The sequence below is a fragment of the Thunnus maccoyii genome, chromosome 2, assembly GCF_910596095.1.
Source record: "Thunnus maccoyii chromosome 2, fThuMac1.1, whole genome shotgun sequence".
NCBI classification, from domain to species: domain Eukaryota; kingdom Metazoa; phylum Chordata; class Actinopteri; order Scombriformes; family Scombridae; genus Thunnus; species Thunnus maccoyii.
In genome coordinates, this window is record NC_056534.1 from 9,955,528 (window position 1) to 9,969,753 (window position 14,226).

The 14,226-nt window shown below is 39.2% G+C and overlaps 1 protein-coding gene across 3 annotated transcripts; it reads right to left on the reverse strand.

The window, feature by feature from the left end:
* Positions 1-209: 209 nt before the first annotated feature.
* Positions 210-11,796, reverse strand: iqce (IQ motif containing E). 3 transcript variants are annotated; one of them, XM_042400003.1, is made up of 21 exons: positions 11,346-11,796; positions 10,484-10,525; positions 10,267-10,312; positions 10,013-10,162; positions 8,968-9,069; positions 8,756-8,826; positions 8,388-8,501; positions 8,234-8,284; positions 8,070-8,140; positions 7,908-7,980; positions 7,779-7,819; positions 7,349-7,500; positions 6,086-6,141; positions 5,741-5,982; positions 5,530-5,637; positions 3,971-4,250; positions 3,755-3,841; positions 3,107-3,234; positions 2,922-3,007; positions 1,201-1,299; positions 210-879 (listed from the first exon to the last, which is right to left on the reverse strand). In XM_042400003.1, the coding sequence occupies exons 1-21, from the start codon at positions 11,418-11,420 to the stop codon at positions 755-757; spliced, it is 2,199 nt and encodes a 732-aa protein (XP_042255937.1). In that variant the 5' UTR covers positions 11,421-11,796; the 3' UTR covers positions 210-754. The 3 variants fall into 3 exon arrangements, with proteins under 3 accessions (XP_042255937.1, XP_042255928.1, XP_042255946.1); XM_042399994.1 differs by having other exon boundaries at positions 10,267-10,315; XM_042400012.1 differs by lacking the exons at positions 210-879; positions 1,201-1,299 and adding an exon at positions 1,306-1,637 and having other exon boundaries at positions 10,267-10,315.
* Between the last annotated feature and the right edge of the window lie 2,430 nt (positions 11,797-14,226).

Below are 14,226 nucleotides of genomic sequence, written 5' to 3' on the forward strand. Positions count from 1 at the left end.
CACTACATGATCATGGGTAACCAGGGTAACCAGGATAACTTGGCTAAGCTGGCAAGCATACATAGTTTACATTATTAATTTCTAGCTGACATTGTGGGTGTATGTGATGTGCTATTGTGTGTAGCTTTATATTTTGTATAATGTGCTCTGTGTGTTTTTTGCTTTGCACTGTTACATGTTTTAATTGTAAGGGACTGCAGATGAAACTTAGGAAGCTAAATCTGGTACAGTGCATCATTTACGTTAAAAACTGCACACTGTCCCGATAAATAAATACAATATAAAAGATCCATGAAGATGCTACCCACATGCTACAGCTAAGTGGTCCACTGCCAAAACATTCCGGGTGAAACTCACTCTCTAGAATTATTGTTCCACACGTTGGAGTAAGTGGTAACCGGTAATGCAATAACAAAAACTTAACAGGGCAAACAGAAGCAGATCAGAAAACAAGGAGGCTTTGCACTAAAATATGAGCAAATATCCTTATCAAACAGAGGGAATTAGAAATAAAGGCCTCTCGCTAATATGAGCATGCTTCCAATAAAGGCCTGGTACCCTCTGCAGAGGTAAACAAAGGCACCACTATTTGAGGAAATACGGTATATTAGGATATCCCAGCTGTCATTTGCAGGTTCAGTAAGACAAAGACATGGTGGTTTAAACCTCTGAGTAGAAACAGAAGCAGAAATTCCTCCTGCCGACACTCTCAAACACATGCACACAGAAACACGCACCACCCAACCCAGACGGTCTATAAGATTAAGACTTCTCTGCTTCTCAGAGGACGTGAGGGAGACACGATGATGTCGTCAGAATCGTCAGAATCGACTGCAGCGGCTCCACCAGACTCTGCTGGGCACTGGAGCTCTGTTTGGGCTGCAGGAGACATAGAGATAGAACTGTGTTATCTGAATTTATACCTGTTTAACCCTGAAGAACTTCAAAATTAACACAATAGAAGGTGCAATCAATAGAATTTCATGTATGCTGCAGTTTGTACCGGACATGTTGATGCATGAATATTTCAGATTCTTTGGCTCTTATTTCAGCATATTTTCCAAACATTTTATTCCATCTTCTGAGTCAAATAAGGTTTTAGCACACATACAAACACCCACACACACAAAACAGGGGTTGCTAAAAAAGAACCTTATGTGCTCTTAACACAGTCATAATAGAGAAATGGATATATCTAACCTGTTATGGGTGTCATGCTGGATGTGTGAGAGCTCGAGACAGGCCAGAGGTGTTCTTCCTCACCCTGCTTTTCATCATTGTTATGGAGAGATGCGGCACCTTGCCAACAGAACAACACATAACCAGCCATTAAAGCAAATTTCAGACACATCCTCTGAATATAAACACATACACACACTGTACATGGGTTTGGCCACGTCACACTCGAACCAAAGCTTCCCTTGTTTCCATTTCACATACATGTAAACTACAGTTATGACACCATGCCTCCTTGCAAAAAGCTTTAATAAATAAAATCAGGAACACAAGATCAGATGGTTTTGTCCAAAATCTCTCAGTGAAGCCCTCTGCACATGGTATGCGGCGGCAGTCTTGTTAACATGCGAGGAAAACCGCTGACAACGCTGCTCTGCTCTATGCACCCATATGCTGCTTCCCTATTAGAAAGTCAGTGAGATGGAAGGGAAAGCAGTGGAGTCTAACAGAGTCATTAAGGTCAGGAAGTAGCTCAGGATGAGGACTCTTGAGCAGTGGCAGCTCTAGATCTTTAGGTGTCATGCGAGGTAACACTACTGATCCACACTGCTGCTCTCTGTCTGTATCATTATCTGAATCTAATAGAAGGCTGTTGAAGCTTAGGCTGAGGCAGAGGATGCAGTCACTGTGGAAATTAGATCAACGTGCCAGCAAGATCCATCACTACTCATAAAAGGTGTCTGGGTAGAAATGAGGCCGTGGTGCTGCAGACCCAACAAACAACAAGCCTAAACCCTGTCTGGTATCTGTAGAGTAGTTGTGCTGATGGTTTGTTTCCTGTGGAAAAACACTTTCCTACATTTACAGTCTAAAAGGAGTGTGGATGTTTGACAAGTTATGTGTCTCATATACGTACTGTATATCTGTGATATATCCATGTATGTTCATACATGTTCCCTCAAACATTAACCCCTTAACCTTGAAATAAGAGTTGAGGCAAGTAGCATGAAATACCTTAAAAGGGACATATGCACATTTCCGGGTTTATATGTACATTCTGGGGCTCTACTGAAATATCTTTGCATGATTTACAGTTCAAAAAAACTCCTTATTTATCTTATACTGGCCCTTTATGAAGCTCTACAGTTCAGCCTCTGTCTGAAACAGGCCGTTCAGACTTCAGACAGTTGTGGAGGCTACGTAAACAAACAGTAGCAGTCGCATTTAACTTTTCACATTCTTTACTTAAGCGCTGAAACTTCTCCAAGTCCCATCTGAAATATGCTGGTGGACAACGGAACAACCTTAGAAACAAAGGCTAGTAGAGGTAGCATTGCAAGCCCGGGCTTTTGACTTGGAAGGATTATTTTTACATGCATTCACCTCAAGTTGTGAACCTTTGACCATGTTTAACATCGACATCTGATATTATAACTAATAAAATATAACAGGAAAACCACAAAAAGCATATGTCCCCTTTAAGCTAAGAGATTCAGTGAAGATGGATGTGTAGCTACATGGGTATAGCAAGATGGGGGAGTGGGAAAGTGTTTTGTCTACTTTGTTTTTCCTTTTTTTGAGTTTCTTTTTGGATGATGCTATGTACCATATGGTCAATCTGACTATGTATTTTTTTATTTATAAGGTGTTTTGTGTGTGTTTGTTCATATATATATATATAAATAAAATAAACATTTAAATAAGAAATATTAAATAAATCAGAAATAAGTGTGTGTGAACCCCACCTGTTCTGCTGGATGTGTGTGTTGACCGAGCTCTTCTTGGTACCAGCGTTGGCAGAGACAGTGGAGAAGGCACAGAGAACCCTGAGCTAAACACACACACACACACAAGTTATGCTGGATTTATGTATTGCTTGTTTAACTGTGGCTGTTTTTTTTATATAGTTTTCGGTGTAAACATGAGTCACCTCTCTATTGCAAGACTACGGCGAGCAAGGTGTCCCCTGAATGCAGACTGTATCATCGTCAAGGCAACTGCATCCAGCTCTCCTTCTACAGGAGAGGCCACATCACTGCGGTTTGTTGCCTCAACAGCCTGAAAAGAGAAGATGAGGTAGAGACAGAGCAAAAAGGAGAAAGAAATAATGGTTCAGTGGGTGAGACGCAGACAGAAAAACATGCATGTGATGAGTAAAAGCGAGATTACAGGTAACTGACAGAAAATGCCTTTTAGAGACATCTAGTGGTTGTTTGACAAAACTGCAGCTGTGGTTTATTTCATAATGATATAAAGTAGAGCTGTTCCAGGCTTAGAAATGTCTTGTTTAATCTACATTTTCACATTATTTTACTCTATTATCAGGGCAATTCTTTATTCTTGATAACACACTTGACAATATTGCTAACTTAAATGCACACACAGCGTCTTACTGTGAAAAGGAACCAAGAATTTCATACTGCATCAAAAATAATATCATTTTTCTTGATTACAGTGGCCAATAAATTTAAAATACACCTGTGATAGTGATACTTAGTGATAATGGTGCAACGCTTGCTGGTTTACAGATCTACTCTGACTTTGGGTCTGTGTGGAAGTGTATGTGTGTGGGCGAAACCTTTTTCTGTGCATCTTTCTGCAGGTCCTTGAGCTGCGACTCTCTGAGGAAATGGCCTCTTAATGCTGACTGCAACATCACAATGTCCTGAAGATGAATGGAAAGAGAAATCTGGGACAAAGTGTCTTGACGTTTTTTACATAATACTTCTCCCACACCAATAACTTTCTCTCACACATCAATAAATTTTTTACATAATTGCAGTGTTTTACATACCCTATTTCTATACTCCCTCCAATTTGTCTGGATGATGCTCGCCGCTTTCTCCCTCTCTTTCTGCCGCCCATTCTCAGTCCTCTTCTTCTCTGCTCCTTCCCCCTCCTTCTCTCTCCCTCCAGTGTCCCTTTCTTCTCCTTCCTCCAGACCTGCTCTGTCTTGAGTGTCCTCGTGGGTCTCTTGTGTTGTGGGAGAGAGAGGAGACGGTTCAGCTTGTGCAAGTTTGCTTCTGTCCTCCTCCAGAGTTTGAATCCTCGCCCTTAACTGCTCCAGTTCCTGTCTGAGAAAACACAAATACACATGCATAACAAATGGGTTAACGTGACAAAATGAGACTTCCACTACAACTCACAAATCTCATATAAGCTAGCATTAGAATCTGCCAGCCTTTGCATACCAGCATTAATATAAATTTCTTTGCTACTCTAACAGCATTTAGACTAGTTAGTTAACTAACAAACCCATAGTTTGTTTAGGTAAACCTTGCTGACTCTTTACACATGGCAGTGCTTTAAAGTAGAAGTTATGTATAAATAACACTACTTTATAAAATTACAGTTTTAATGCCTCAGAGAACTAAGTGACGTCTTCAAATGTCTTATCAACCATCCACAGTCTACAAATATTCAGTTTACTATCATGTATGACACAGAAAAGTCTCAGATCTTCACATTCAAGAAGCTGCAATCAGCAAATTTTGTGTTTCAGCTTAAAAAATAATTAAAACAATTATTTGATTATCAAAAAAGTTGCTGATTAATTTTCTGTCAATTGACTAATTGATTATTTCGACTACTCGTTGCAGCTCTAATGCCAACTGTGTCTGCCTGCCACACAAAGACTCTGGTATATGTAGATGTCTCAGATGTAAACCCATCAATAGCTTGTGAGAGTTTAGAAAAAAATATCAGGAATATATTTAACTTTTATCTTAAAAACTAGAAAAAGCGCCTTGCAGTTGTACACCTTCGCCAACCAGTCAAGTTGCAGCTTATATCCATGTCCGTCCAGACTCATAATATTTGTAGTGAAGACTTTGAAGGAATTTAATAAAAAGGTTTTAAGTGTATTTTCCTTGTATGTGTCCACATGCTTGGCCACTAAAGCTGATTCTGATATAACACAAAGTTGTTGCCATGACAGTAGACAAAGCTTCAGATATGGATGTTGGTGCAGAGCCCAACCCAGCAGCACAGAAGATCTATAAAATCACCACAGTTTCAAGGTGGGAACCCAAGATTAGTGTCACCAATTCAGTGTCCGACCAAATGTGAAATATGGTCACAATCTCCCCTTCTGTTACGGCGTTGAATAATGGCCAGAAGAGTGTTTTTGCAGAACATTATGATGTCACAGTGAAGTTGATCTTTGACCTTCATTTTATCATTTTATCCTATTAGACATTTGTGTGAAACTTTGTCATAATTAGTGTCTGAATTCTTGAGTTAGGGCCAAAAACATGTTTTTTTGAGGCCACAGTGACCTTTGACCACCAAATTGAATGTGTGTAACATGTCATGGCATGTTGAATTTAATGAAATCGATCACAAATCACATACTTATGCTGCTGAATCTCTTTGTCCCGTTCATTTGTCTGTTCAGCCTTCCATTGCTCAGCCTCTTTCTCCAGTTCTTCTCTTTCTGTCCTCAACTGTCTCACTTCATCACTGAAAACACAAACACAGATTCAGTCTCACAAACAAAATTCAAAGCTTTTTGCCCTCTGCTACATACAGCATATAGGTCCATTTACAGTTTTTCCTCACTCACTCTTTACTTGACAGCGTCTCTTGGAGCTCCGCCCTCTCTATCTCCAATTGGCTGAGGCGTCCTCTCAGAGCAGAAACCTCCTCCCCTTCCTCAGTGATCGTTCCCACGGAGACCACTGCCTCTGTTGCCATGGCAAACCCTTGCTTAACATCCAGACTCTCAGTGGGCGTGGTCTGAACCTCCTGGTCCAATCGGCTGCTGCTCTTTGCTCTGTGGGCGTCTTTCCTGCTGTCCTCCAGCCTCTGATAGGAGGAGAGAGGATGAAACTGTGAACTCTAAAACTGACAGCCTGACAAAGACGATTGCGTGTGTTTACATGGACAATAAGTTACAGTTTCCTCTCACCTTCTCCACTTCAAACAGCCTTCTCAGCAGTCTCTGTTTACTCCACTCTCTGTAACCTAGGAGACACACAAGGACACATTTCTTTCATCAGCATTACAGCACAGGAAACAATACAGCAATGTGTTACATTCTCTGTTGCATGGTTGAGGATTGATACGCTTCTAATCAGATATTATCCTCAACTAATTATGTCTAAACAACCCAGTTCACTGTATAGACCTGGATTAATAACATAGATTTTTATAGGACTTCAAAAACACTGAAAAACCTATTTTGCTACTTTTTTAAAAATGTATTTATTTTCTAATGTGTTTTATATCATTTTTAATAGTTGTTATTGTTTTTTTTATTTTAGTATGTACTTGTACCTGCACTGGTCTAGACACAACTAAGCTATTCCAAGCAAAACCTGAAAATTTTCAAAAATATTTTGTTTAAAAAAAAGATATGAGAATTGGAACAAAAAAGATCAGTAGCTCATACTTTATTGTTAGGGTTGGGCAATATGATGTTATATAACATAAGGAAACATAAGACAACCAAGAAGACATTTATACCAAGATAGCTATCCATTTTTTAATATCTCTGGTTCAATGTAAAAGCCACATAAAAAAAACAAGGTATATTCTGTGCTAATGTTAATACTGTAGTAGCTAAAAAGGTTGAAATGCTCCTTTAGATAGGCTACTAATTACGTCACAGCCAGTAGCTCTCATAGTTAATCATCTTATTGCCTATACACAGACTGTAACAGTGGTGGTACTTTGGATGACAGAGAGAAGATTGCCGCTTAGATGTGAGTCAAAAAAAACTTCGCTCACAATGAAAGGAAGAGAGGATTAACATGAGGATAAAACCCTTTTGCTCGGATGAGGAAGCAGTGAAAGCCCTCGTAATTGGAGGACATAAGGTACTGTGGATGCTGCATACGAATAAGCCAGTAATTATGCAAAGATTTCTCCATTAAGTTAAAAGAAATCTAAGCTGCACCTGGAGCTTATTGCCTATATACAGACTATAATAGTAGTGGTAATTTGGATGATAGAGAGAGGATTGCTGCTACATTTATATTAGGCCATTGTGGGCTATTTACAAATCAAAGAGCAGGACTGCTTCATGGCAGTACTGGACTTCTAGGACTGTTGCATTAGTCTGATGAAGAACCTTAATTCACTGGATAAACCAAAAAAAGACAACGGAAGTAAATGTCTTTTAATTGCGTCTGTCGTGGACTCCTGTGTGTTTACATGTGTGAGTAAAGACCTTTGATTCCTCCAGCAGGACTCTCAGTGTTGAGCTCCTCTCTGAGCGTTGTGTTTTCCTGTTGAAGCTGCTTCAGGTTCTCAGACAGACGCAGAACGGTGGAGCTCAGAGCTTTCTGCTGCCTCTGAGAGCATTTACTCTCTGCTCGACTACTGTAGGCAGACAGAGAGAGGGACATGAGGAAGATGGAGATGCTGAAGGCAGGGATGATAAAGAGTATTTCCTTAACATGCATCACAAAGATCTACAAGCCCGTCCTTTTACTGGAACATCATTTTTTTGTGAGATTAAAGAACCCATTCAGACCAACACAAACAGGTTTATTTAGGGTCAGTATATCAGGCTCAGACTATACACATTTTTTTATTTCCCGTGACACAAATTGTTCTGTGTTACAAATAAACATAAAACTTGATGAGGAGATGTGTACCTTTTCTCTGCAGCTTCTAAAAGCATCCTCAGTCTTTGGATCTGCACACAAGCATAAACACATTACAAGTTAGATGACATTTCCTTTTTCACAGCTGAGCTAAAATGCTGCAAGCAACAAAATACAGACCTCTTCAAAGTAGGTTTCTACTGTTATCTTCAGCTCCTCCAGGTTGGTAGTCCTCAGCTCACTCTGCAGTTTACTGGAAAATAAAAAAGGAAATAAACTGAACATTATGCTGCTTCACGCCTAAACCAAATGGACTGATGTATAGGTGTGGTGACATTTCACCTTAGAGCATTTTCTTTCTCTCTACACTGCTGCTCCAGCTTTAGGATTCTCTGTTTCAGCCCGTTGAGAACCTTAATGGATAGAAAACAGTTTTATAAGCTTGTTTATGATCCATCCTTCAAAATAATCTCTTGTATTTTCACCAATATACTGGATATACTCACCACACTCCCTTCTTTTTTCTTATCCACCAAACTGCGAGTATATTCAGATCCCTATATAAAAAAAAGAAGACATTTTTAATATACAAATATTTTGAAATGTATCTGTTGTTCAACGTTTTCGTGACAAATATTAGAAGCAATTTAGTGATCATACTTTAGTGGGATCCAACAGTTCTTCTAGCTGTTTCTCTCTTTTGGCGTTATCTCCCTCCAGGCGGCGAAGTTTGGCTTTCATTTTCTGGTTGTCAGACTTCTGCGCCTGAAGACTCTGAAGAGAACAGCACCAGCGATTAATGACACATCCAGAAAGACATAAAAGGAACTGAGGCACCAAATCTGACTCCTACTAAGACTGTCACAAATTTTCACAAATCAAGGCCACTTCAGGAGGCCACAGATGCTTGCTTGCACAGTCACTTCACCCTGAACTCTCCAGCTGAAGTGCAATCTCCCATTTTGCTACAATGTGTTTGTTTCTTAATGACAAGCAAACTACTACGCAATCATTTTATTACACTTTACCTTCTTGAGGCGAATGATCTCATCATACATGTCCTCCTTCTCTCTGTAGTCACCGCTGCCGAAGGTGAAGCCTGAAACACATACAGACAAATTAGGAGATGGTACACAATCACCCCAACGCATGTCACTCAACATGGAATTCATATCCTGTCACCCTCCCCAACTACCCCGGTCTGCTCTCCACTTCTACACCTTCATTGACGTTCTCTCACCGTTGGATGCAGAGTGGAGATGTTTGTGTTTCCTCGCAGTCAAGGTCTGTTTCAGAAGCTCCGGTGTGACATCACACTCTGATCTCAGCAGCTGGGACAGATCTGAGATAGAGGACGACAGAACAAGATTCAATACTCCGTGACTCAGATTGAGCACATGTGGAGAACATCCTGTAGTTTGTTCATTCTTTGAACCTGGGTTAATTGATGTTCTTGGCCACTGGGGGCAGTGCAACAAGCTAGCAAGCAAAACAGAGCTAAAAGGATAAACTGGACTTAGATTAGTCAGGTGGATAAAAACATGAACCCAAATGAATGCTAATGTTGCTCTGTATCTGCTGGATGAATAAATATACAAGTGGTTGCAAACAGAGCTGCAACAAATGTCTGTAGATTATTTTCTTGATTAGTCATTTGGTCTATAAAATGTCAGAAAATGGTCAAAAATGTTGATCACTGTTTCCTAAAGCTCAAAGTGATGTCCTCTTCTTCATCACCAACAGTACATAACCCAGTCACATATTGTTTACTATCATAGAAGACCAAAGAAACCAGAAAATATTCACATTTGTGAAGCTTTTTGGACATTTTTTTCTTTAAAAAATGACTCAAAATGAATCAATTATCAAAATAGTTTGCAATTAATTTTCTGTTGATCAACTAATTGGTTAATCAACTAATCAATGCAGCTCTAGTCGCAAACATGTTAGCTGTTACTGTAACTGTATAATGTGATTAATCCATTAGTGTCAGTGTTTTTCAGTTTGTTGTGGAGTTCTTCTACCAGCAGGTGGACAGAAAAATCAGCCAGTATGAGCCTGCAGTAAATATCAAAGTCCTAAAAGTTTCCCAAAGTCATCAGTACTGAGCAGGATACCTACAAAGTCAGCAAACCACTTATCAGCTGAACAAACAGTCTGAGTCTCGCACTTCTCCTTCTATCCATCTCTCCTTCCATCTAAGCCTCAACAGCCACTCCTCCAGCCATCCCTCCCGAGGAGAGACTCTGTCTGCGGAGACACGGTTGTGTTTGTACGGTGCCTACCGTGGCCGTTGCTGAGGGATGTGAGGCGAGCTGAGCCCATGTCCCCAGGAGTGTCCCCTCTGGTGTCCCCCAGCGAGGCCCTCGGCAGCCTCCAGGCCGCCACCGCTGCCCTCCTAGAGTTCACATTCAGACTCGAGAGGTATGGAGACCCTACATATACACAGAAACATATATAAACAAGCAAGCAATTTGGAAGGTGGGTTGTGTTACAGTGTCTGAAAACATTCCCCACAGAGCAGCTGAGCAAGTCTTACTGGGAGAAGGAGGAGGCTTGACAGAAGATCTCTTCCTCCTTGTTCTCTGCTGGAGGACAAAATCAAGTTGTTAAAGCAGAAGTATGAAACAAAAACAATCTGAGGAACAACATACATCTAAAGCATGACATCAACCTTAACATGAAGGCAAAAATATAAGAGTGAACCAGATGTCATGCCACAAATAATATTCATCATTGACAGCTGATTTGTTTACCTTTTCCAAAATATCTGCAGAGAAAGAGAAGCCATCCTCAACCTATGTTAAACAGAGGAACAAGGCAGGTGTGTGTGTGTCAATGAGTAAGAAATTTTGAAAAACAGTGGGAGATAGAGAGAGGAAATCATTATTCAATTAACACACTTTATATAAATACGCTTTTTTTCAAATGTTGAGACTATGTTTAATTTGTGTAAATCAAATTAACCCCATGAATCAATCATTCCCGAACTGGGAGAAAGAGTCCCCTAAAGAGTCTATAGATTTGACCGGCCACCAAATGATTAAATGGATAAAGGAGATTTATGTTAGACAGAATGTATTTATTTATGTTCAATTTGAATTTTACTTCATTTACTTATAGATTACTTTTTCATACTTCAGGATATCACTGTTTCAAAAAGCCCAAGGTGCAGCTTCAAATGTCTTGTTTTGTCTTGATCACAAGTCCATAACCTAAAGATATTCACTTTATATAGAGGACTAAAGAACCCAGAAAATATTCACATTTCAGAAGCTGGAATGGGAGAATTGATGTATTTTTTTTCTTACAAAATGACTCGATTATCAAAATAATTGACGATTAATTTTCTGTTGATCAACTATTCGATTAATGGACTAATAGTTACAGCTTTGGTTGAATCCTCATGTAACAGGCATTAACTTACAACTGCTATAAACTACTGTATTGTGTGATGTTTAGAGCTACAGGCTCAATATGGACACAAGTCTGACAAATGCCACAACTACAAGCTTCAAATAAGTACAAAAACACTGACCAAAACAACAAATTTACAGACTTTACTCAGGGACAAAGTCAGTTGTTTTCTTGACCTAAACCCCACAGCTTCAGACTCACCAGCTCTTCACAGTCTTCGTCTGTTTGAACATCACTCGCCTCCACAGACACCTTGGCAGCAGTTGCACTAAACATATCTGGAAAACAAGCGTTACGTTAAGTTGGAAAACTTGACTTTCTCCGTGTGTAATCTTCTCATTTTTCCTCCTCTCAGTCAAGAAAAGCGCACTTCACGTTGCCTCTCTTGCTAGTGGTAAAAACATGGGGCAACAAAAGAGACGTTAGCTAACAGTTATGCTACAACTCGGTTTTTTGTCCACCACAAGACGAAATCTCCGTCTAACAAGCCGGTGATGCGGTGACAGAGACTGTTAACCATAGCTTCCTGAAATCCGTTAAAACGTCGTTTTCTTTCCGTGTGGAGGTTACTGTTTTCACACCAGTGTTGCAGATTGAGTCGTCTAGCAACCAGGCAGCTGTTAATGAGCTGCGTTCAACTAGCTAGAAAAAGTCTGAGCGCTACCGGAAACTGTGCTATTCCGCCTTCAAAATACAAGCTTGAACACGAAAAACCTTAGAAAACTCGAATAAAACAGAGTTTAGAAAAATGAGTTTTAATTTACTACACATTTTTGATCAATTATGTTTTGATTTGTGGTGAATAACTGTGACATTTGAATATTTTTGGAACGCGTTTTTCAATTAGAGACTTATATTGAAAATTCAAATCGGTTGCACATTGTTAGTTTTGTCGAGCTTGATAATGCTAATATTTAAACCACAGCTCAGAGGTGAATAGGGCTTTGTGATATGGACAAAATCAAATATCACGATATTTTTGACCTAATATCTCAATATCGATATTGTGACAATATTGTAGGGATGACTATTGGTGCTTTCACAAAATATTTAAACAATGAGATTTTTGATAAATAATCATCAATAATGTGGATATAATAACTAAATGGGTAAAGGCAAATAATAGAACAGCTAGAACAGTCTGGTAAGAAAATTACTTTTCTGTAATGCAGCCTTTAAAACCAGGAAAAGACAACACTTAGGCCATTTCACAATATTATGATATCCAAAATCTAAGGCGATATCTAGTCTCATATCATGATATTGATATAATATCGATATATTGTCCAGCCCTACCTAGGGGTGAATGTCAATAGTTTTTTTTCTCTCTCCTTGCTTCTGACTCTTTTCTTCTCATTTCCCATTGGTGGAGAGGTTCAAAGGGCGGGTCCTGGAGTGTGTTCTTCCTATAAAAAGATGAGGAAAAAGGAAGGGAGAGGATACTTTTGAAACCGATCCAGTGTTCCCTTTTCAGTGACCACAGCAAATCTGTATGTAACATAACATTTTACATGTAAAGAGCATGATTGCATATGAAAAAACATATCTATACACAAATACTTTACATAATATAAGGCAGTTTTTATACATGACAACTTCTACACCAAAATACAGCATCCTCACAGCAGCCTTGAAACAAACAATCAAAATATCATACATCTAAATATATGATGAAACATACATGAAATGCATCATTTCATATATTGTATGAGTTATAATAGCTGGAGTTTTTTTTTTCTCTCTTTCAAGGAGTAAGTAAGACAACATTACAAAAGGTAGATAGGCAACCAAATTTCCAGCATCATCATGTCAATCAACATATTTGCTTCCGAGTTAATGTCTTGCTTTCTGAATGTTCCCTTTCGCTTCCTGTCTTGTTCCCAGTTATCCTCTACTTTCTCAGAATCTTAAGTTCTCAAAATGTCCAGGCTAGCAAACAAAACAGCTAAAAGGAGAAAGAAATTTGGACATAGATCAGTCAGAATATGAAAAATATGACTCCAAATGAATGCTAATGTTGCTCTATATCTGTTAGATGAACTGTTGTCACGGCCAACAATACATAACACAACACACACTTTGTTTACTATTATAGCAGACTAGAGAAAACTGAAAATATTCATATTTTTTGGCTGGCTTTGGACATTTTTTGTTAAAAAAAATGACTAAAAATGATGAATCAATTATCAAAATAGTTGGCAAATAATTTTCTGATACTCGATTAATTGATTGTTGCAGCTCTAGTTGCAAACATGTTGGCTGTTACAACTTTATAATGTGATAACCTATTACTGTCAGTGTTTTTCAGTTTGTTGTGGAGTTCCTTTACCACCAGGTGGCCAGAAAAATCTATGTGATCCCAGCCGGTATGAGTCTGCAGTAAATGTCAAAGTCCTCAAAGTTTCCCAAAGTCATCAGTACTGAGCAGGACACCTACAAACTCAGCAAACCACTTATTAGCTGAACAAACAGGCTCTCACTTCTCCCTCTATCCATCTCTCTTTCCATCTGCTTTCTGAATGTTCCCATTCACTTCCTGTCTTGTTTCTGATTACCCTCTACTTTCTTTGAATCTTTTGTTCTCATTCATTTCTACAACCTTTCCCTTGATTCTTTGTAACCTGCTATTACCATGCTGCATTTTACTTCTTTTCCCAGCTCTCCCTCTTCCTCTTGGTTTCCTGGAAGGTGTAAGAAATAGCAACATAATCTGCATATATATGGTCTGCATTGCTGTGTAAATTGTGGGCATACATGTTGCAAGTCACTCTAACATTTAATAGAAAACTTAGTGCTATCTGTGCCGTGTCTTATACATTGATAGGTTTTGTCTGAGATTTCTGTAGACAGTGTTGATGTCATGGAGTTATCAGAGACACACAGCAAAAATAGGTTGGTGAAGGTGAAACTGACATGTTCCAAAGTCAGAGTAGTTTAAATGTCCTTGTCCCTTGCGTCTCTTTTTTTATCGTTCTTCACACTTTTCTCTTGCTTGCAAACTCTGCAGAGAACACTGTGGCCTGTTGTTACTGTATCATATTCTCATACACACTGTTTATACAGGTGCTGGACCCCCGGAGCC